The 24,600-nt window shown below is 36.4% G+C and overlaps 1 protein-coding gene across 1 annotated transcript in view; it reads left to right on the top strand.

The window, feature by feature from the left end:
* The window catches only part of LOC138703381 (uncharacterized), a 345,308-nt gene that overhangs the window by 210,695 nt on the left and 110,013 nt on the right, over positions 1 to 24,600 (top strand). The window contains exon 2 of the mRNA XM_069831207.1: positions 11,931 to 12,443. Within this exon, the coding sequence (XP_069687308.1) occupies positions 11,931 to 12,443 (513 nt within the window). The remainder of the gene's footprint in view (positions 1 to 11,930; positions 12,444 to 24,600) is intronic.

The raw sequence follows: 24,600 nt of genomic DNA, 5'->3' as shown, positions 1-24,600 counted from the left end.
ACTTTTTGTGTGTTCCGGTATCCTAAATTTATTAACGATCTTATGAGCTACACACAGAACTACATTATCATTTCGGTCAGGTATTAAGAATTACAATATCGCAATTACATGCGCAACCTTCGGTATTCCATTTGCAAAATACTGAGGAGGGCCTCTGACAAGATCGAAGTCACGCTGTCCATTACCTGGCTTCGCAGGAATTACAAGTAAGCAAAGTATTGAGTCATGACTGCTGTGTTCTGTATAGGAAACAACATGGCACTGGCAGTGTCGTGAAATGGCAAATGCTTCGATTTAAAAAAAAACGGCCCTTGTACTTTGTTAATACATGGCACACTGGAAAGAATGCTGTTTGGGTAGAATTAGTATGCAATGTCTGACAACCTGCTAATGCCTTGGTTCAATTAATGATCGTAATACATAAGTGAGTAAGTATAAAGGAGATCTAACAGCACCGCTAAAAGAATGTGGTATAGTTTGACAAAACATTTATTATAACACGAACATCTTTATGACCACAATATGAGACAACAAACGGTAAGAAATTAAAAGACGATTTTCTTCCCAAATAGTAGTAGTAGTAGGTAGTAGTAGTAGGGTAAACTAGGTAGTTATTGACCAGTATACGGTGATTGACCGCTTCCTTTTTTCAAGTATATTGTGAATAAACCACGATCGTGATTTCACTTTTTGCTGCATATACCTCTAGTAGCAACCCTTATTTGTGGTTAGTTGTCGCTGTTCATCCCACTGAGTTAGTGTCTGTTGTCTGATAGGACTGAAATCGATTGGAAATGCAACTGAACCTAAACAAGTGTAAGTAACTAGAGAAATTGCTAAGAATAATGCATCCAATAATTTATTTATTCTGCAAAGGATACATAAATTCTGGTGCTCGTTTTTACACTCACAGTGTGAGAAAAGGTATAAGGTTTCCGTCCACAGAATATTATTTTGTTAAAGTTTTTATATGACATAAAAATGCCCCGTGGTCAATCACTATAAAGTGAATGGCCGCAAACTACAGTGATTGGTCGTTCATAAATTATTTGTTAGAATAATGACCAATTTGCTCCAATTCTATATATGTTATCGGTTAAATGATGGGGATTTTTACAGGACTGATACTATATTATAATGCCTAAGCCAGGTAAAGTGCATTATACAGGGGAAGCTTTACGAAACGCTACAGAACCTGTCCACAGTGGATTTGATTTAAATGAAGCTGCCAAGAAGTTTGGTGTCCTAAAAGCAACCTTAGCGTCCAGAAGCAAATATCCCGTTGAAGGAAAAGTGTTCTTTGGTCCTCGTCCAGTGCTGGGTGAAGCCATTTGTAATAACATCAGAGAAATGACACACACTTGCTTCTGATAAGGCACAAAAGAGAAAAATGGAAGAAGAGGCAAGAGAAGGAAGGAAGCGAATAAGAAATGAAAGAAAAGGCAGCGAGAAGAGTTCTTTTCTTATTTTTTTAACTTGGTTATTTAACGACACTGTATCAACTATGAGGTTATTTAGCGTCGATGGGATTGATGGTAGCGAGATGGTATTTGGCGAGATGAGGCCGAGGATTCGTCATAGATTACCTGAAATTTGCCTTACGGTTGGGCAAAACCTCGGAAAAACCCAACCAGGTAATCAGCCCAAGCTGGAATTGAACCCGCGCCCGAACGAAACTTCGGATCGGCAGGCAAACACCTTTGCCGACAGAGCTACGCCGGTGGCGAATAGTTCTTAATGAGAAAGATCAGAAGAAGAGAAACGAAACAGACAAGAAAAAAGTGAAAATTGTGAAAATGTGTTGTTCAATCACTAATAAATGAGTATTCAATAACTGTGCAGTAGACGGTCAATCACTAATAAGCATGTGGTCAATAACTGTGCAGTAGACGGTCAATAACTAATAAGCGTGTGGTCAATAACTGTGCAGTAGACGGTCAATCACTAATAAGCGTGTGGTCAATAACTGTGCAGTAGACGGTCAATCACTAATAAGCGTGTGGTCAATAACTGTGCAGTAGACGGTCAATAACTGTAAAAGTGGACTTGTTGTGTTTATTTAATTTATCTTTGCATTAAAATTTTATTTTTTCTTTTGTTTATTGATTTTGATTTGTTTCTGAATCTTCACTTGACCCAATGCCTTTAAAATTCTCTCAATAAGTTACCACTGTTTTCCGCTATTTCATTGTTTTATTATTCATTAGCTTAAGTGGTCAATCGCTATACAGTTTACCCTAGTTAATAACAGGAGTAGTAAGTTAGTAATATAGCAGCAGTAGTAATAGTAGAGCTAGTGATAGTAGTAGTAAAAGTAACAGTAGTAGTAATAGAAGTAGAAGGAAGGAGTAGAGTATTATGAACAATTGTAGAAGTAACGGTAGTAATAGTAATAATAGTAGTAGCAGGAGCAGTAGTAATAATAAGAGTAGAAGTAGTAGAGTAGTACGAACAGTACGAGTAGTAGTAGTGATAATAATAATAATAATATTAATAATAATAATAATAATAATAATAATAATAATGGAAACAGTAACAGTAGAAGCAGTAGTAGTAATATTAGTGGAAATAGAGTAATATAAACAGTAGTAGTAGTAGTAGTAGTAGTAGTAGTAGTAACGGTAGTAATAGTAGTAGCAGGAGCAGTAGTAATAATAGAAGTAGAAATAATAGAGTAGTGCGAACAGTGCTAGTAGTAGTAGTGATAAAATAATAATAATAATAATAATAATAATAATAATAATAATAATAATAATAATAATAATAATAGTACCAGGAGAAGTAGTAATAATTTTAGTATAAATAGTAGAATAATACGATTTTTTTAAATTTTAGTAGGTTATTTTACGACGCTTTATCAACAGCTTAGGTTATTTAGCGTCTGAATGAGATGAAGGTGATAATGCCGGTGAAATGAGTCCGGGGTCCAGCACCGAAAGTTACCCAGCATTTGCTCATATTGGGTTGAGGGAAAACCCCGGAAAAAACCTCAACCAGGTAACTTGCCCCGACCGGGAATCGAACCCGGGCCACCTGGTTTCGCGGCCAGACGCGCTAACCGTTACTCCACAGGTGTGGACTGAATAATACGAACAATAGTAGTGATAGTAATAATAATAGTAGCAGGAGCAGTAGTAATAGTAATACTAGTAGTAGAAATAATATAGGTAGTAGTAGTAGTAGTAGTAGTAGTAGTAGTAGCAGCAGCAGCAGTAATAGTGGTAATAGTTAAATAGTAGACGTAGTAATGATGGTAGTGGGAGTAGCATTAGATACAGTAGTAGTAGCACCAGGAGTAGTAGTCGCAATAGTAGAGTAATAGTAGAAGTAGTAATACTAGTAATATAGTAATAGCAGTAATAGTGGTAGTAATGGAGGAGTAGTAGCAGTAGTAATAGAAGTAGTAGTAAGAGTAGTAATATAATAGGAGTGATAATAGCAGTAATAAAAATAGTAACAAAATATGGGATAGGAGAATTAGTAGTAGTAATAGTAGTAAACGTAGCAAGAAAAGTAAGAGTTGTTGCAGCAGAAGAGAGTAGTAGTAGTAGTAGTAGTGGTAGTGGTAGTGGTGGTGGTGGTGGTGGTGGTGGTGGTGGTAGTAGTAGTATAATATGCATGTATGTATTTGTTTACACTACAAATGGGTTAAAAACCCAAGCAATTGTACTAATTATTGACATTATATAATTACAATTAATAATAAAATAATAATTCAATAATAATGATGATATCAGAAACAAAGAAAGTGGATAACAAGAGTTCCGCAGTTACACATTTGTCAAAAGGAGTTCCGCAGTGGAAAAAGTTTGAGAAACACTGCTATAGACAGTAAATTACCTAGTAATTGATAAAAAGTCGTTAAACAACCAACAAAAATTGATAACAGAGAAAGTATGTATGAAATCACACAAAAAGAGGAAAAAAAAACGTATATGGGCCCAACAAATGCGTTTTGTTAGGTCGCTACTGGAGGTTGGTCGAAGAGATCACATATCAGGCCATCAGAAATGAGTTACAAATCAGCAATATGGTGAAGGATATATTAAGGATATATCAAGTTATAAAAGCCAATGGAGAGAGAATGTAGATAGAATGGCCGCAGATTGACTGCCTGACATGATGATGATGATGATGATGATGATGATGATGATGATGATGATGATGATATCACACATCATTAAGAAGCCGAACAATTTCAATCGGACGTACCGAAGTATCTACATGATGGTGACACAAGATGCTTTCCTCGCATGCATATTACATGAGCGCGCTGACATGAGTGTTTTTCACATGCATGTTACATGAGCGCACGTATTTAAAGCTGGTAGTATTTTACATAACTTGTACGACCAATGGATGGTCAAGCTTCCTGACTCTCGCTCATCTTCTAGTGAAAGTCCGAGGATGTCCCTCTGGTAGCACACTGCGACCTCATTTGTGAGATCAGGGGGAGCTGCTCTCTCACGAAGAACGGTGGCCACAGTCTCAGATCCCCTGCTGACAGTGTTTACAAATATGCCTTACATAAACATGTCCGTGTCCACCCGGTTGAAAGTGTGTGTGGTTAGACCCGTAAATAATGTACAGAGGTGTGAAAATTATTAGAATAATCTTAATTTTAAAGGTTTTTTAATAGTTCCTTCACAAATATTCATTGAATTGATGAATATTGGTATATAATATTACTATACAGATGTAGGATATATTTACTACTAACAATGCCGGAAAGCATTGTTGTACATTGGTATTTTTCTTATTTTACAATTGTTATGGGAATTCAGAAATTATTATATTATGTTAGCGGAATTGGAAACATAAAAAATTAATTAAGAAATGCTTTAAACAAATTGTTCTTTGCGTTTACATTGTTGTGAAGGTTCAACTGAACGTATACATCTGTTTTGTGCATATAATTTTTTATGTTTCCAATTCCGCCAACATAATATAATAATTTCTGAATTCCCATAACAATTGTAAAATAAGAAAAATACCAATGTACAACAATGCTTTCCGGCATTGTTAGTAGTAAATATATCCTACATCAGTATAGTAATATATACCAATATTCATCAATTCAATTAATATTTGTGAAGGAACTATTAAAAAACCTTTAAAATTAAGATTATTCTAATAATTTTCACACCTCTGTAAGTGTAAAGATTAGACAGAAATGTTCATTGTATAGTAGTAATCTGAAGAATTAAACTAAGAATTCGGTCACTGTTTAAAGGTACTGGAAGTGCTGTTAACAGTATTTTCGCATATAAATATGGATAAATAATAGCTATTTATGTATCAAATACGCAAAATAAGGCTTTAGCGGACGAATTCAGTGTTCTTGGATGAGGCGTAAGTCGAGTCCAAAATACGGGATAAGTCCGCTAAATATTTTCGTAGGCCTACGGAGTGCATACAATAGTTTTTAGTGAAAGCTCTCTAAATTATTTGAAATAAAATAAAGTAGAAGTAAATTTAAATATAAGTATAAAAGGTACAGTCAATCAATTGTCATATTCTCACCGCTCTCTGATAAACATAATGAAACAATGTTGCCATATTAAAATCACAGTATATACAGTCACGAAGCTCAAAATGTAATAAATATGCATCCATAGATAGTTGCTAACCACTAGGATCGCTACTATCGCCTTATTACAGACAATGCGAAATAGTACCTGTACAGTCTATTTTTCCTAGCAACTTCAACAACTCAAGCTTCGTGACTATATACGACTGTGTTAAAACCCTGTTATAGTTAGTATACCGATTGTCACTGCCGACTGAATCCGAATTTCGTACAGGCTACGTACGAATTCGGACATAGACGGCGGTGTATATTCTCAATGCTCGTTTCTAAACAACCATACATACGAACTGGTTTATTTATGAAAGGCTTTTGTTTTTAGTTTTGTGAAAATATGAATGATAATCCCGACGAAATTTCAATCCGAGCCAGAAACATTGAATAATTGGTTATATTTGTTGTTATATAATGAACTGTTTTGTTTAAAACACTGAGTTTCTAATAAACATAATGCAAGAATCTTGGCTTTTATTTGTTGTTAGATGATGATGATGATGATGATGATGATGATGATGATGATGATGGTGGTGGTGGTGGTGGTGGCGGTGGTTAAATTCCGTTTACATTTATAATTTATGTGGTAAATCAATTAGGGCATTGTTGGCAATTTTAAATAGAGGGTGTCTAATTCGTATGGGTTTATTCATTAATTTATTCGAATAAGGGAATTCGTTCCGGTTTTATATTAATTGTTCTAGAAATAGAATTACAATATTTGTTATCAATCAGAATATAATTTCATTAATGGGGTAAAATTGTATGCCTCGGAAGTTTGAATGATATATGGGTATAATAAAAAGGATTCCAATAGAAGTCTAGCACCTATTCTTCACAGGTTGTATTAGGTATTCATTTCACCGTCCTACAAGTTTATGACTATCTAGAAGCACCTTTCATCGTTGAAGATTTGATGATGATGATGATGATGATGATGATGATGATGATGATGATGATGATAAAGTATTTTGTTTGAAACTCTGTTAAAGTTGGTAAGACGATTGTCACTGCCGTCTGGATCCCAATGTTGTTGAGTTGCGTCACGTAACTTATCAATAATAATTGTAGGCCTACCACTATTCTAATAGACAACAATTATGACGATGATGTTTGGTTTCATATCACATCTAACTAAAGTTCTGAAATAAGAGCGTAAGTATTTTGGTTATATTTCAGGGTTTTTTTCTCATAAAAATGTTTACGCACACGATCTGTCAACATATATTAAATTCCATGCGAACCGTTTACTCGGCCTTTGTGTTTTCTTCGAGATGCCGCTAGTTTAATGGCTGGTATAAAGGTGGAAAACTTCAATCAAATCGTGATGAGAACGTCCTTCGACGATCATGGTACAACTGTAATTCTGCTCACAGGAAGCAAGAGTAATTACATTAAAAGTGTTATAAAATCTTAATAAAAGTCATGATAAACCGGTATATGGTCTTCCAAACATTTGCGCCAAGTTCAGGGCTTTTTGTGGTTATGTTTCGTATTATAAATGAAATGGATTTGTTCCGTTGTTGACTCAAATCTTACACAGCCCAGTTAAGTTTCTTTAAAGGTGTTCCTGTTATAGGTCATGGAGGCTTTTACCATAGTGGGAAGTTAAGCTTCACTCCCTTTCTAGACAATTTTGTCGTACATACTTGCCGCCTCTGCACCCAAAGAAATACCTGTTAGATTCTGAGTAAACCGCAGAATCATAGAGCCGCCGGATGGATTAAATAAATTAAGGAAATCGAGCCCTTGACCTTCCGGTTTTGCAGCACATTGCCTTAACTGCGACGCTAACGCGAACTCCCAGAGTTATTTTAAACAACAACTACTTAAAAACAACCTTAAAGTATAATATTACATTACATTACATATGAGGGGGTCACAAGCAAACGGGTATAATATACTCAAAGCAGGAGAAAGTCTCAGGGGAAAGAGACGCAGAAGGGTAATGCTGTGAATGAATGTTGATGTCCTGAGATGTCATAAGGTCACACACGTGGGTACATTCATCTCCATTGGCTAACTCTCAAAGCAAAAACTATAACACTGATACACACATACTTATACAAACCTAGTTACAAAATTAGACCACGGTTAATGTCCTGGGGCCGTATTCATAGACATTTCGCAGCACGCGCTACGAGCGTTCTAAGCTAGCCCCGGCTATCCACTGGTTACTAGTACAGAATTCAAATCATATCCTATCGCTAACACTGGTTTATGAATACGAAAAACGCTGATAATCCACCAAAAGCCCGCGCTAAAAATGTCTATGAATACGGCCCCAGGTCTTTTAATCCCTCCATAGAGGAAATAACATATGCAGGATAGTGCATGTTTTTTAAACTGACATTATAACTGTAATATTATCTACTTCGCTCCAATAGATGACGCAATAGTAAGCACATTCCTTTCACGGTTAATCTCCTGGCTGGGGAACAGTAAGTGCACTTTAGTAACTTTAGAGAAAATGTGATAAAATTATTATGGTTTAGTAAATTCAGTGAAGTTTTAACTTTAAATGTTAATGCGTGGTGTGCTTAAAGTACTCATATATATATACATATATATACAGGGTGATTCAATAGGATTTACCATCACTTACAGAGTTTATTTCTGAAGACATTCTGAGCTAGAAATGTCGTATAAACATGTGTGATAATCTCAATATTTTCAGAGTTACACTAATTTGAATTTGATAGTAAAATATCTTTTTTTCTTTAGTTTCAAGGGTAAAAAAAATATTACAAATAGAGGATAAACTATTCAGAAGTATCATTTCTTCATTTGGCTAGTGTTGTGAAGATAATAATATATGTTGTTAATTGCTTTGTACAGATCTAGTTTTTTAATTTTTAACTAAAAATTACATCATTCTTACTATCACAAAAATTGTTACAAATCATACGACTATACGAAATTGATTCTTTACAGTTTAATTATGCATCCTAATGTACACTCTGGAAGGATTTACAAGAGTGGCCTGATTTGCAACAATTGTTGCGATAAAAGCGTAAGAAAATGTAATTTTGTAGTTAAAAATCGAAAAAAAAAAAAAAAATCTGTATGAAGGAACTATGGAATTCACAATATATTTTTAGCTTCAGAATACTAGCTAATCAAAGAAATGATACTCCTGAATAGTTCATTCTTCATCTGTAATATTCTTTTATCCTTAAAACTCAAGAATAATGGTATTTTACAAACAGTTTCAAATTAGTGTAACTCTGAAAATATTGTGATTAGGACAAATGTTTATATGGAATGTTTTGCTCAGAATGTCTTCGGAAACAACCTCCGTAAGGGACGGTAAATCCTCGTGAATATATATCCCCTTTTCACTTAAATTTTATATGCTTTAGTTCACCCACGATGCTTCTTACTCATTTTTTTTTTTTTTTTTTAGAAATGTCACTTGTACCCATTTGCTTCTAATCCCCTCATATGTTAAATTTTCTTCTGACATCTGCTTCTCGCATATCGTTGTCTCCTTAGTAAAATTTATATAATAAGTTTTTTGGGATTTTGTAACAATGCCCATATCTCACTTCCATTGAAAATTGTAGGTGTTCTTGTCAAATGAAAATTAATTTAATTTATTTATATGTATTTTTCGTTCCAATTATGACTATTACACTTATTTACATTTCGCCATCATATTCTTCTTCTCCTTGTCGTCCTTTGTCAATTTCTAATGTTACTGTTTACGTAATAGTGAAGACCGAAAATATGGATGCTGAAAATCCGACCACCCAAGAATCCGGTCCTTTAAAAAAAACTAATTTTTGATTAATTGTGTGAGCTTTTGCGCGCGCGCGTGCGTGTGTGTGTGTGTTTTTTGGCGCTCGAGCATATAGGGTATATTGTATATTGTGCTTTCTTTTGTAATTATATCGTATTTTCCACCATAATGTTCACATTTAAACACTGTTTCGAATAACACATGCTCTACTTCTGTAGTGAAAATGTTTATGCTTAGGCTATATCTTTCTCAGTCGTTTGCATTGTTTTTCTTTAAGAACTGATAAAGGAAGGATGTTTCATTTACTAGTAAATGTACTGTAAAAGTACCTTGTCTCCTTCTTTATTTTATCTTAAATCTGGATTTTAAGAATACTGCTTGAGAATACGGGAGGTACGAAAATTCTGATCGATCCTGTCCTCCAGCAGTCCAGATTTCACGGCTCATTTTTCCGTTTGTTTGATAGGCTTACTTCATATTTCATTCAAATTTTATATCATTCAATAATTCATGCGTTATTTCATTCCTTCGTTCATTCGCTTATTTCTCATTCAGACGTTAATTCATTAATTGAAAAATTTATTCATCCATGCATGCGCGTGTCCATCGATTCACTCTTTAATTATTTCCTTTATACCTTAGGAATTAGTATATTTATTGGTTGAATGATTAATTAATTAATTCATTCATTCAACCCTTCCGTCAGTTAAAACAGCCAGTCAATTTGCCAGTCAGTTAGCTATGCTTTCTTTTTTTCCCTTTCTTCGCATTCCTTTCTCCCCCTTTATATTTTACCTCCCTTTCCTTTGTCCCCTTTATTCTGTCATCTTAATTTCAATTAATTGATTTCTGTATTTCTATATTTCTTTCTTTCTACTTACAGTACCTTTCATCACTCTCGAACATCGTTCCTTAATTTTTCATTTTTTTTTTTCAATGTTTCAATTTAAGCTTTGTTTTAAAGCGTTATAAACTATAACTGTTCTTAATATCGTCAATAGTTGTAGCGTTGTATTTCTATGAAATAAACACTATGTTTCGACTAAGGGAAAGAACGCACATTCTTCTGAACAGTAGCTTAACTGTATGATGTAGACTAGCGATGTCAGACAGGGACTAAACGGAGCGGAGCGCTCCACTAGACTGGTTGCGTGCTCCGGTGTTTCCACAGACATAAGCAAGTTCAAGCTCCGATCTAGCTCCACAGCCGGTAATGGAGCTTACAACTCTGACACTACTGATGTAGACCAACTGTGAAGATTAGAGATGAACCAAACACGCCTAGAGAGAACACCACCTCTCTTCCGCCGTGCCGACAGCTACAGAAAAGATGACATCATGGTATACTGCGCATACCAATGTTTGGCTCAGATCTTATAGCTAGGCAAAATTCAAAACATAGCGTTTCCGTTGTCGACTCGCGCATGACGTTCTTCTAGCACAGAGTTCAATGCTAATTCCCCACTCCAGTCTGATCGGTAGGAGCATTTGGTTTCTGCGCACTATGAAATGTAGTTACCACGTTATACCATCCACTCGCATAGAGGAAGGCACTTCCTCTCCTCCGCCGGCCGCAACAGATTAGGTGATATCACGTACAATAAATTCTATTAATGCCGTCTCGCTCTTTAGTCGTACTGACAATGAAAATGCGTCTTCTGGCGCCAGCGTTAACGTACACGTACGGCTTGACTTGGCTATATTATGTATTCCAGTTTTCAGTGGTGTTCATGCTAGAGGAGCAATTACACTATTAGAAATAGTTTGCGATGTATGCCAACATTTCAGAGGTGCACTGGCACGTCACTGCTCGTTGGTAGACCTATCTCTATTTGTCTGTTTGTTGTATACATACTAACTAGCATAACAGTGTGAGGGGGATGAATTGTTGACTGTAAACACAACTTCAAAACTTGACGGCATTAATGGAATATAATTTACCAATGTTTAGCTCAGGTCTTGGAATGGAATTTAATTGAGGGCACGGATGATCCAGCACTGCGACCTGTTGAGATCTATTGCGCTAACCCTCGATATGGAATGAGTTGCGTGCCACAGATCGTCTACGCGCACTGCCCTAACCACATGACTCCCTAACGACCGGTCCCTACAGCCGACAGAATCCATATATAGCATTCCTGCTTCGGTAAATTCCCCCAAGGCCCCCCTGTCGGTCCGAGGCGAAACTCCTACCCAGAGTAGGTCCGCCTCGGGTGCCATAGCAGAAGCCATGCAACGTCGCTTAACTACATTACACGGAGGCCGGTCGAGAGAGCCAGCAGCTTGGGGAGGCCGCCGGTAGAGTGATTTGAAAAACTAGAAAAGGGATGATGGGAGAGGAATGGAAGTGGCGAAGATGAGTGGGGTTCCAATTGCCTGATAAAGTTACCTGATATTCATCCATAGGAGTGAGAGAAAACCCCCGAAAAAACATCACCCAGGCAACTCGTCCGGGAATCGAACCCGGGACCGCTGGGTTCGGAGTTAGACTCGCTAACCCCTCAGGCACAATGGTGGACTAGCTCAGATCTTACCTACCCAGCTGTATTATGTTAGATTCAAACATTTAGTTTCCGTATTGTAACCCAAGTTTTGTTTTGTTGACAGTGCAAACGTCAGATCTTCAGAGAGCAAGTGCTGCCTCACAGCGGGGGCAAGATACCAGACGACGCCTTCAGAGCGGACCGCCTCGCACTTAACCGGCTGAACAAGGACGGCATCTCGGTGCCGGACGGCATAGTGTTAGACGCCCGGCGTCGGGACAAACATCCTACTTTGCGCCACAACTCTGACCTGGAGATGTCCGTCATCAAGGTGGTGTTGACGCCCGAAGGCCGATACGTCGCGCCTGAGGGTCGTTACCACTACCCCAACCCGATAACCGTGGACTCCACCTATATCATCCGACCTCCCATCGGCAACTACAAGCACGAGCTGAGGCAGCGACCCACACTTTCCAGACGCCCCATCCCCGCGCCCCTGGAGCTGCCGAACAAGCACGAGCAGGCAAACAGCAACCTTCCCCTGTATCTTGGAATCCAGGACAACAATGCCGGATACATCTTCCAGAGTCATCACGGACTCTTCTCAGACCACTTTTACCCGTTCTATACGCCACAGGTATGACAGATTTTAAATAAGTATTTAATTTGTCAATTCATGATTAAATGAGCTACAATTTACGGTAGAGATCCTGAATAATTTCAAGGGAAAAATTGTTCCGGGGCCAGGTATCGACTGAGCTACCCCAGGAACTATACACGACACCGTCACAATTCTTCTCTTTATATCCACACAACTCAAATGGGCTGACAAAACGCCACTCAAAGTCGGGTTCTGTCGTCTTGTCAGCCCATTTGAGTTGTGTGGATATAAAGGGAAGAATTATGACGATGTCGTGTATAGTTCCTAGGGTAGCTCAGTCAGTAGAGCATCCGTGCGCTAAGCGAAGGGTCCCGGGATCGATACCCGGCCTCGGAACAATTTTTCCCTTGAATTTATTCAAGCCTGCTTCACAAGGAGCTTCTACCTGAAAGCCAGATTTGCATGGTAGAGATCCTCTTTGTCCATGTGTTATAGGTAATAGTCATTTTCTTAAGAAAGCAAGACATGAAATACACACCTAGTCCCAATTGGAGAAACAATTTCACTTGTCTTCCAGGAATCGAAAAGGGAACCACTCAATTTTTAATTTGGAACCCTACCGTTCAACGTCATTCATTCATACTTTTCTGAGATCTTTCACTGCAAACCCAGCATTCTCAATCTTCCTTATTTTCTGCCTTTCTCTTAGTTCATGCATAGATCCATGTATCTTAATGTTGTCTATCATCCGATATTTTCTTCTTCCCTGAAATTTTCTTCCGTTTACCATTTCTTCTTGTGCATACTTCAGTAGACAATTTTTTCTCAGCCATTGATCCAGCCAATTTCTTTTTCTCTTCCTGATCAGCTTCACCATTATTCTTTCTTCACCCACTCTTTCCAGCACAGCTTCACTTACTCTGTCTGTCCACTTCACACGCTGCAATGTTCTTCAAATGCTTTTAGTCGTTTCTCTTCACTTCAACGTAATGTCCATATTTCTGCTAAATACAGTAGGTACCACATTCCACACAAAGCACCTCACTAGTTTATTCCTTAGTTATTTTTCCAGAAGTCTGCAGAAGATGCTCCTTCTTCTATTGAAAGCTTCTTTTAACACTGTAGTGGCGACTCGTGATATTTTTTGTATGTAGGGTATAAGATTGATGACTGATGACCTAGACCACGGCCGACTTGATGTTCCCTTCGCTTTTTTGTATACGGCCTTGACAATAGTAATATTTTCCTGAAATTGGATAATTTCTCAATTCCACCACGAGGCGCTGTCTGCCAAGCTCTGGTGTCCACAGAAGAAATACTCAATATGAGTTAAAATAAATGATTAAAGAGTAATAATAACACTTATAAATAATAAATAAGAAAATAATAGGTATTATTATGTTTAGTTCTGTTAATTATGGTAAAAGCGAGAGTTTAAAAGCAGGGAAGATAACACATAGTAACATTTTCAGTTTAAGTAACATGATGGCAGAGGCGTAATTTTGTAGTTCATTCGCTGAGTAGCACCCCTAGCCTAAACTGCGATTTTTCAAAGTAATCACTTAGGATAAATATTTACCATATCTTGTAGTAAGTTTTATAATTTCACTCACTGCACTGGTACATTCCACTTGATATTGCAGATTCAGGAATCATAGTTTCAAGATTTTGCGACTCAGTGGATTATAAGCCACATTCTTCGAAGGAACAAGCTTTTCAGTTAAAGCTGCTGCAATGTTATCTAGAAGTGGCCTAACAAATTTCACAGTAATGATATTAGCAAGTCGTTTTTGGCCGTCTTCGTCACAAATTGGGCATTGCGAGAGAGGGCATCTACACACTAACGGCTCAATTTCCGAACACAAATTTTCTCATATATTCTTGCTTGGTATGAATGGTACTGCCCGTTCAACAAAACGACGAATGACTGATAACACCAAAACAAAGGTAGGTTTCGGATATCGCAGGGCTCCTAAATCTTGATTTGCAATAAGACTCATCAATGGAGAGCTATTAGTGTTCTGAGCAATACAATCTAAGCATCCCATGCAGGAGACCCTTTCTTCCACTCTTCGTACTATATAGCCACCAATATATGTCAAACTTGCTGTTTTCATTGTAGGTAATGGAATGTCTGCAAAAAAAAAATCCATTCCTGGTTTACAAAAAAAAATTGCAATAATAAGTAATAAGAACCACAGAAAATTTTAATGAAACACTGTAACAATTACTAGTAAATCAAATTACTAATTGTCATTGAATATGCCGATTGGTTTAGTAGCTGTTGCAGGATGTTTAAAACTGACACAGGAATACTATATGGTGCAGCAGCGGTATCTGGCATTCTGGCATATCTAGATCTTGAATAGGTCGTTCATCTGTGATGTCAGACGCATGGTTCTCTACACTGCTGAATTTTGACATGCACAAAATACCAGTTTTCAATATCTTTTTTAAACTGAAGTTCACTACCTTTGCATCCAACATGTCATTTGATCCGGACATACTGCGCAATGTACTAAAGAGCGACTCAACAGGATCACTTGAAAATACTCTAGTAAGAACATAATGGTACCCATTTTCTAAAAGATATTTAATGCAGAGAACAGTTGATTTTGTTGTCAACGTGATAGCTTCATATGTCTCGTTAGTTAGGAAATCTTTTTGACGTGTGCTACTTGCACACTTCGTTGTATGGAGATAAGAAAGGAAATAATTTTCTAGCCAGTCTAGACGATAATCATCCAAAGAGAAGAACTGTTGCTTATCATGATTTCTACTTTCCACATGATAATGTGTATTGCTAATATCATGCATTGTGAACCACTTGTTGATATTTTCCATAAAAGTCAATGTCGCATCAGAATTTTTTAATTTGTGGGCTTCAGGGTGTGAGCTTGCATTTCCTTTCAATGTTCTGATAGCAGCAATTACACATGGAGAAAATATTTCTTTTGCCCTTCGAACGTTCATTTTTTCAAATGCAGTAGGCTCAACGTGTTTTTTCGTGAGATATCTGATGATATCACTGTATCATCTTTTTGGGGTTTGTGTAACAATTTCACATATTTCCCTGAGATTGTTCCAGTACCATCAGACATTTCACGTTCCAGGAATTGGGTTCTGATGTTTTTCAATATGTGGCACTGGTCAAAACTTAGAAATAACTTTCTGTTTCCAACACAAGGGTGTGTGGTCACGGGTTTCAATGAACCACCTGACAGATGCTTCATCATTGTAGTATTGCTTTTATGGTTGACAGAAACAATTCTAATAACTATAAAACCACATTTCTCGACTTCACTAATCACTTGCAATGTTAGTGGATGTAACTCTTGCCCTGATAATTGTTTTTTGAAGAAAAATGCACATAGTGTACGGTAGCTGATTGAGAGCCCCCTTAAAACAAAACACAAGACTCGATTAGCCACTACTTCTTTCTTGGGAATATCAAGTATTTCATCCTCATTTCTTTGTGCTTCTGTTGTTTCCTTATAGCCAAAAAAAGTATCAAGCTTGCGATTGTATATCATCTTGGGGTTGATTGCAGCCTCTTCTACAATAAGTGATGAAAAACGCTCAACTACAGTGAGGTTTTTTGCCTCTAAGACCAACATTTCTTTAATCAATGGAGTGACACCAGACGAGCAATCAGTGGGGCCAGAATATCTCGTGAGTGTTCTCTTAGAAGGCAGTTTAAAAAAAAAACTCTTGATCGTATATGGGAATAACCTTTAGGAGATATGTATTGCAGTATTATGCATTCTCTGATTGTCTCACTATTCCACCTTGGTATTCTCTTTCGATGATTAAGTAGCTGATCTAGGATAAATTTTGCATGAATACTGCCTTCATCTGCCTCTTTCTTTACATTTTCCAGTTCCTTATGTAACGGATCTCTTTCAATTAGTTGGAGTTTTTCGGTTGTTTTCGTTATCTCATCTTGCTTCTCTTGTAACACCCGAATAAGTCGTGTAATTTTCACACGCAATCTGTTAATATTTCTTTTTAGCTCGTCAATGTTGACAGCGTCTGTTTGCGTGGCTTTATGTTCATCTTCAACTGTCAAGAAGGAAATGTCACTAACTGGTGTTGAGCCACTCGGGACATCTTGTTCAAATAGTGAAAAACCAATATTACTAAAAGATTTGCGTTTCTTTGGTGGAGGGAGATCAGTTTTAGTAATCGTTCGTCTTGGTCTTTTGATATTTGTCACTTTATACCTACGATAATGATGGAATATTGTTGGCACAGCATTTGGTTTTAATCGTCTAAATTTTCCATTATTAGAATAATCTTCTTCCTTGAAATGCAAACTACAAACTACTGAAGATGGGGAGTTACTGTATGGAACGAAGTCTAGGCGTGAAATCACTTTAAGCCATTTTTCGCATCTTTCCGTATCACTCGGGAATTCGTGAAATGATATTGTTCCTCCACTCTTTTTTCTATTCGAAGTACACAATGGTACACAACAATTCGTCATTTTGAATCACATCACAATAAACTCACTTACCAGTAGAAAGAAGCACAATATTTTAGTATAATCGTACAAGAAACCATACACACATTCCTCAGCGAACCTTGGCAGCTAATGCCATCTAGCGGAAATTTCATATTTTCTCGATTATAGCTTTAACACAGGGATCAACATGAATTGTCAAGGCCGGTAAGAAAGAAGCAAAGCGAGCATCAAGTCGGCCGTGCCTAGACAAACTAATAATAATAATACACACTACACTCAAATTCTTCTAAATGATCAAATACAATTTCAGATATTCTTTTCGCAATCCTGTTATCTGAAAGTCCTGTTGATTCTTGTGTTTTATTATAGGTTGTTTAATTTATTTGTATATAATTTTGGTTTTTATTCATTTTATTTTTTATATTATATCATTTTAAATCATTTATTATTTCGTTTATTCTGTTCTTTTAAAATGACCAATGAACTGCATTTAAGGAGGCTGGAAGGGTACTTGAAAATTCGTGTTGTAATTTCTGACAAGGTCTCCACCACAAAGAAAGAAGGGTCGTAGTATTAGGATATACGGTCACATCCTCAAACGCGGTTAAAGTTGAGCCATACCTTGCCCTCCGCACCCTCCCCTGTCCTTAACTTCAGTGCTAGAAAAAAACGTTTGCTGTAAGATATTTGGATGGTTCCTCGGAAAGTATTTCTAAGGTCTGAGTTGTGCAGTGGCGACAACTCACGACAGAAAGTGGAAGTTTGAAGAAAATTATTGTTACGTCGGGACGCATTAAAAATCAAAATCTGTAACTAAAATGTTTTCTATCCTCAGGGGCACAAAATTAAACTGTAGGATCATCCTCATATACTTCATGGAGGAATCGCCACTGTTACTATCCTCTTTTTGACTTCCTGGCAGCAGCTCATGTTGCTGTACGGATTTGAAGCTGTTCACTTGCTCTACTGCCTCATTTGGAATTCGCAAATTTACCTTTATTATTTTTCTTCCTATGACCATAGTCGTCTTATTTGTATTTATCTTCATCCCATAGACTACTGCTCACAGCTGTCATTTAGTTCCAGCGGCATATCCCTTATTATCACCTCCTCTTCTGCTGACAACGCCATATCATCAGCAAATCTTATGCACTTTATTCTTCTTCCTTCTACTATCACTCCCCTTATGTTCTGAAACAGTTCTTCACTAAATCCTCCTAGTAGATGTGTTTCTTTTTACTTTGTTATTTAACAACACTGTTTCAACTACTGTTACTTAACGTCGATTGGATTTGTGATAGCGAGATGGTATTAGGCAATATGAGGTTGAGGATTCGCCATAGATTACCTGACATTCGCCTTACCTCGGCAAAACCAAACAATGATTATTACAGGACAAAAATTCGCTCCACGCCGGGGATCGAACCCAGGTTCTTGGTTTCTACGTACTAAGTGCTCTAACCATTAAGCTACGCCGAAGTCCAATCCATAGCACCGGATCGAATCCCCCTCCTCTAGTGTTTTTTCCGTTTTGTGGCTTGACTCCAAGTTCGACATATATCTTGAGATATACTAAGTCAACTGCCATTATACAAAGAGCGCACTCAATTGATGACTTAGTGGCCGGGATTCAATAGTAATATGCACTGTTAGACGAAGGACTTACGTAAAGATTAATTTTTTTATGGCAGTTGACTTAATATAATGTCAACATATATGTCGAACTTGGAGTCAGGCCACAAAAAGGGAAAACACTAGACAAAGGGGATTCGATCCGGTGCTGTGCATTGAACTTCAGTTTAGCCCAGTGGTTAGAGCACTTGGTACGTAGAACCTAGGAGCTGGGTTCGATCCCCGGTGCCGGAGCGAAATTTTCTCCTCTAATAATTATTGTAATCATAACAGATGTATTCTCTAGATCCAAAAATTACCAAACAAGGTAAATAGTTCAAGCGGGAATTGAACCCACGTCCAGATCAACTACGGATCAGCAGGCAAAAATAGATGTTGAATGTGATTAGTAGACTTGTTGTATTGCCACACGCAGTATGCAATCAGGTTGCCGATGTACGGTAGTATAGAGCAGGTGAGCGGCCTCCCGGTCTCGTAGTAGCAGCAGTTCATGTTAAGAGTTGTGACCGGACCAAATATGTAGATAGAGCAGCTACAGCGAATGTATACCTATGTAAGCACTTGTTTTTGCATTATTACGGTTGGAATAATCAAAGCTTAACATTTGTTCAGTACAGACAAGAATTCAATCAAACATACTACAATGAGAGTGTTGCTGTTCAAAACAATTGCCCCTGGAATACCCTTACCCCCGCAGCCAGTCTTGACCCGTTGGGAAACGTGGTTGGATTCTGTTAATTATTATGCAGAACATTACGGAAAAATAATGGAGATAATTGATGCATTGGATAGCACAGACAGTTCCGCTGTTGCAGCTGTAAAATCTTTGCTTTCTGAACAGCTTTTGGAAGATATTCTGTTCATTGATTCTAATTTTAAAATCGTGTACAAAAGCATCATCCTGTTAGAATCGTCTAAACTACAACTCTCAGAAGCCCTTAATATGGTGGATAAAGTATCACAAACCGTTATCCAAAATAACAATTCACTAATTTCAGAAAAAGTGAAATGTAAATTGAGAAATATTATTGCTAAAATTTCTGCCTATTCACAACTTCGTATTATAAATTATGTACTATCAGGTCACGAAAGATGTCTGAAATTGGTGTACTAAAAATAGTGACTTCCGTTCTTCAAATATGCACCTATTACATCGTGTGATGTTGAACGTACATTTTCCCAATATAAAAACTGTTTAAGTGATTATCGGAGGAGGTTCACTTTGCAGTCGCTCAAAATGTACATAACTCTTCACAGCAATGCACATATTCAAGTATGATGCGAGTATCTTACATTAAATTTTAAGAGTTAATATATGTCACTATAAAATAATTGTGTTTTTACATGTTTAGACATTTCCTGCTTCAATGATCATTCATCATATTTCTTGAATGCAAGATATAGGTTTTATTGTAACCGCAGTATACTGTTCAGTGTTTACATTAGAGGCATATTCCATCCTTTGCACGCTCCCTTCTCATACAGTCTATACCGCGTGCGTAGTAAACCTTGCGATTCTCGTGGCAATTCTCGTGATAAGAACATTCTTGTCATACTCCTTTCCCCATGTGTTGTAATAATTAATACATATCGCTAACTATTTCACTCAAGTATCTCTTCACCGATGGAGTGCGAGAATTCGTCGAATTACAATCAATCAGAGCTATAATATTCTGCAGTATTTTCGTTTAAAATTATCGATTTTGTTTTATCACTACGTGTGATAATGGTTTCCTCCTACGTAAGACAATTTTTAGTTTATAGAAGCAAAGAAAGAAGCATTAAATAAGTGAAGCGTGTCTTATAAGTGAGGTTATTTCAGTGTACATTGAAGTTCATTAAGAACAGAGGAGTGTGTTTGTGTGTGGGGCGCGGAGGTCGCGGGGATGGCCTTGGAGAGGATCGTTAGGGAAATCTCTGCTTGCTACAAATTACTTTCTATCTTGGAATTATTATCATGCATCTGTACTAGCAAGAAAGAAACGAGCTGAAAATTACTCTCCACACCCAACTCCTACTTGTAGACCGTGACACCTCCAGCGTCTGAGTTTACTGCAAGGAAAAGATCGGTGTTATGAAGGTGAAACATGCTTTTTTAATACAAAGTTTAGGCGTTTCGCAACAATTCAGTTCTTTATCAAGTTAACAATAACATTTCCGTTTGTGCTTTATTTTCTTGAACACTTATTCTACTAAATGAAATAACTAATTGACAGGGGCATGTATTTATGGAGGTTAATTTTATCATTTGTGTTTTTTATTATTATTGTTGTCAGCGGAGATTGTTGGAGATTGATTTGTACTCTGTCGGAGATTAATGGAAATTTTTAAAAATATAATTATTTTGGAATTGGAGTATTAACACAGTATGAACATTACTTTCCAAATAATTAACACTAAAGGTTCGTTGGATTCTGGTAAAGGTGCGATATGGCCAATGGACAATATTTGATGGATTTAGACTGTATTTAACACACATTCATTAAAAAAAATTGTAGCTCTCTAATTAACATTTTCAAATTATTAGTGAAATGTTGAATTCTCCGTCCTTTGAGTTCACTAATCTAATCAGAACACCTGGAATACCATGTAATGTAGCCTATTTGGATATATAAGTGAAAAAAAATCATTAAAAACTCAGAATATGAAATTCGCTATAAAACGACGCAATAGTAATATTTCGCGAATTTGTTCATATTTCGCTATTAGAACTCTATTTCGCGATTTGTCGCGATTGTTTTATCCGCATATTATTAATCATAATCACTTAATTCGTAAAGGTTAGTAAAAATCTATTGTATATCAATTTTATGTCGTGATTTTCGCAATCTCCATAAATACCCAACCCTGCTAATTGGTATGCACTCAAATGAACATATAAAATTCTTAGTTATTGATTTATTGTTTGGTAGTCTTCAAAAAAGTGACAAGGGACTTATAAAATCCATTGGATTGCGTCAGATGTCTGTATTCTTAGTATATAATTAAATTCACAGGTTTTAGGTCATGTTACACACATTATCGATCATCGGCTTACTTATAAAACTTCTTAAGTCCAACTTTTCCCGAATGTTGAAATCTGTGTATGCGCAGTAGGCCAAAAAAACACGACACAAAATTTGAAATCCTGTATTTCCTAAAGTATATATTATTTGTTTATAGTACATTATGCAACGAGCCTATAATGCTAGTAATTAAGACGCGAAGATGTTTATGAAACGAGCGCAAGCGTGTTTCATAATTTTCATACGAGCGTCTTAATTATCATTATAGGCAAGTTTCATACGACTTTTTATGCTCGACCATATTTGTAACTTGAAATTATTCGTAAGTATTCATGTTATTCTTATGTGACTGGGGAGCGAACTGACCTTGTGCAATCTCGTAAATTGTGAGATGTGCGCAGACGCGTAAGTATTGATTTCTTCCGGGCAACGAATGTCGACGACCTTGATATAATTTAGAGAGAAAGATAAACGTTAAACTTGATATAACCTTGAAATTGAATTAGACATTGAAAAACGAGATGACAAATTGAATTTATTTGAATATTATTTACAATTAACGCTAATTATTATAGTAACAGAACATAACCTTCTGCGACAGTATTGGATTTCCAGCCTGCGTGACGTTTTGCTAGTTATCTTTCGATTGCATATCCGAGAATAATCGAAAACCTGAACTTTAAGGAATAGGTGTACTTTAATGACATGCATTAAAGGACTGCTACCAGGTGTATAATTACTACATTTCGGCATGGTCGAGCATAAAAATACATATACTATACTATTGAAAAGGACATATTTTATGTTCCAGTCATCAGGCATAATGGTTATTTTGATTTAAAAAAGCCGAATTAAAAATAAAACCTAATCCGAAATGAAACAATGAAAAAAAAAAAAAAAAAGAAGTTTTCCAGATATATTCTAGATTATTTCTATTGAAATAAACAAGCTCATGATTTTGTAATTCTTGTCGCTATCATTTGTTTTCTTTGTTATGAATCGGATTGTGTATCAAAATGGGACGTCTGACTTCGAATGACAATTTTTTTATTAAACATTTATGAGAATATGACAACTTATCTACATGTTCTAATGTGGAAAAAAATATCCTTTGAAGCAGTGATCTCTAACTAGCGTTCAGCGCTTAAGGGGAGTCAGTACTTTCATATCTTATAATGTTAAATTCCTGAATTTTGGGTGCACTTTTCTCAGAAGTTATAAAAGATACAAATGTAGAAAAAAATAGGGCATGTGTAACATACCTTTATGTATACAACCAGTTAAATAAATTTAAAATTCTTCTGAGCGGTTGGCAAAAAAAAATCATTGGTAATATTTTTTTGCATTAAGAATTACTACAAATTATTTTTTATTTTTGCTGAAAATAGGAATAATCTTAATTTTTTTAACCTACTGTGTAAAATGATATCACATTGATATTATATTAATTTCAGCCTTCTGGGTACAATACTTTCTGAGAAAAGCGTACCAATTTCACAAAAAATAACAGAGTGCAAAAAAATGGGTCAACGTTTCCGTATCTTACAATGTTAAATTCCACAATTTTGAGTGCACTTTTCTCCGAAGTGATAAGAGATACAAATGTGAAAAAATAGGGCATATTTAAAATTTCACTGATAACATTTTTTGCATTAAGAGTTACTACAATATTTTTGTTGAAGATAGGGCTAAAAGCTGACAATTAGAATAAATAAAATCATATCATCATTTTACACATATTAAACTACCGAAAAACGATAAAAACCAAAATACCCTTCCCTTAATAACAAAGATCCATACTACTGGTAGCATCGAAATAAAAGTTGGAAGTGGGAGACCCCGTCTGGTACGTGTGCCCGAAAATATTGCAGCAGTTCATGATGCAGTTATTCAGTGAAGACGACGCCCCAACAACAAGTCTGAGTGCAAGGAAAGCGTCGAAGCAAGTAGGAATTAGTCGCAGCTCAGTTAGGCCTTTCTGTAATCTGGACTTGGAATTGAACATTTTGAAGAGATGTAATATAACGAAACTGACAGATTTTACCCGACAAATAAATAATATTATTATCATTATTATTATTATTATTATATTAGAGTGTTTGATTAATATTGAAATATGTTAAAAGAGGAAGTGTATTAAATTTTTCTATTTGTGTTTACTGGATTTATGTTACCTCATCAGTCATCATTTTGTTTCTATTTATTTCTGTGATTTATGTTACCTAATTACTTTAATTTATCAATAATAATAATAATAATAATAATAATATTATTATTATTATTATTATTATTATTATTATTATTATATACAGTAATATGTACAGACTGTCAGTGTTCATTAGGCCCACTTGACAGGTCATACTTATACAGGATGAATTCCTCTTCAAAAATACTAGGGTTTCAGCCCGCCTTGGGGATAAGGATGATCTCCTGTCGGAAATAATAATTTGTCCTGCACCATAAAATATTTAAATACAATAGTAGCTACGTCGTTGTCCGCTAGAACTAAGAGAAACATTTGAACTCTGTTTGAACTGACCGGTAACAGCTACGGTTAACCGAGTAACTTCGGTGCTCCGCTGCAAGCACATTAAACCGCTAGAACCGAGTTACTCAACACTTGTACTCGCTCCGTCCTCAGCTCTAGATCGAATCTCCCTTAGGAGAGATAAGTAATCTAAAAATTCAATATCCATTGTAGTCGGTTTAATGTAGGTTAAATATAAGTAATGTGTGAAATAAGTGACATTGTGAGTGATATAAAATATAAAATAGATGATAAGATATGACAGACATAAGAGGAAGAAAAAGAAACGAGAAGGAGAGTAGGAGGAGAAGAGAACAGGAGTGCAATTTCGTTTTTATTTCCCAGTAAATTCACTGCTGGGGTATCGTCAAATACTCTCTAACATTAATACTGGAAAGATTTCCTGTTTAGCATTGCAAGCGGCGGCGAAAAGTAACAGTGCTGCCATCTAGCGGCTTGAAACGTTCGCACACTCGTGCGTCGTGCTGGGTTACGTGGGGAAAAGAGGAGAGGTGTGCATTTGATTTCAATAAGAAGCTGCAAGGCGATAAATAGTATACTTTA

This window comes from Periplaneta americana, chromosome 7 (assembly GCF_040183065.1).
Source record: "Periplaneta americana isolate PAMFEO1 chromosome 7, P.americana_PAMFEO1_priV1, whole genome shotgun sequence".
Taxonomy (NCBI): domain Eukaryota; kingdom Metazoa; phylum Arthropoda; class Insecta; order Blattodea; family Blattidae; genus Periplaneta; species Periplaneta americana.
The sequence above is the reverse complement of the archived record's forward strand: the minus strand, read 5'-3'. Positions and strand labels throughout refer to the sequence as shown.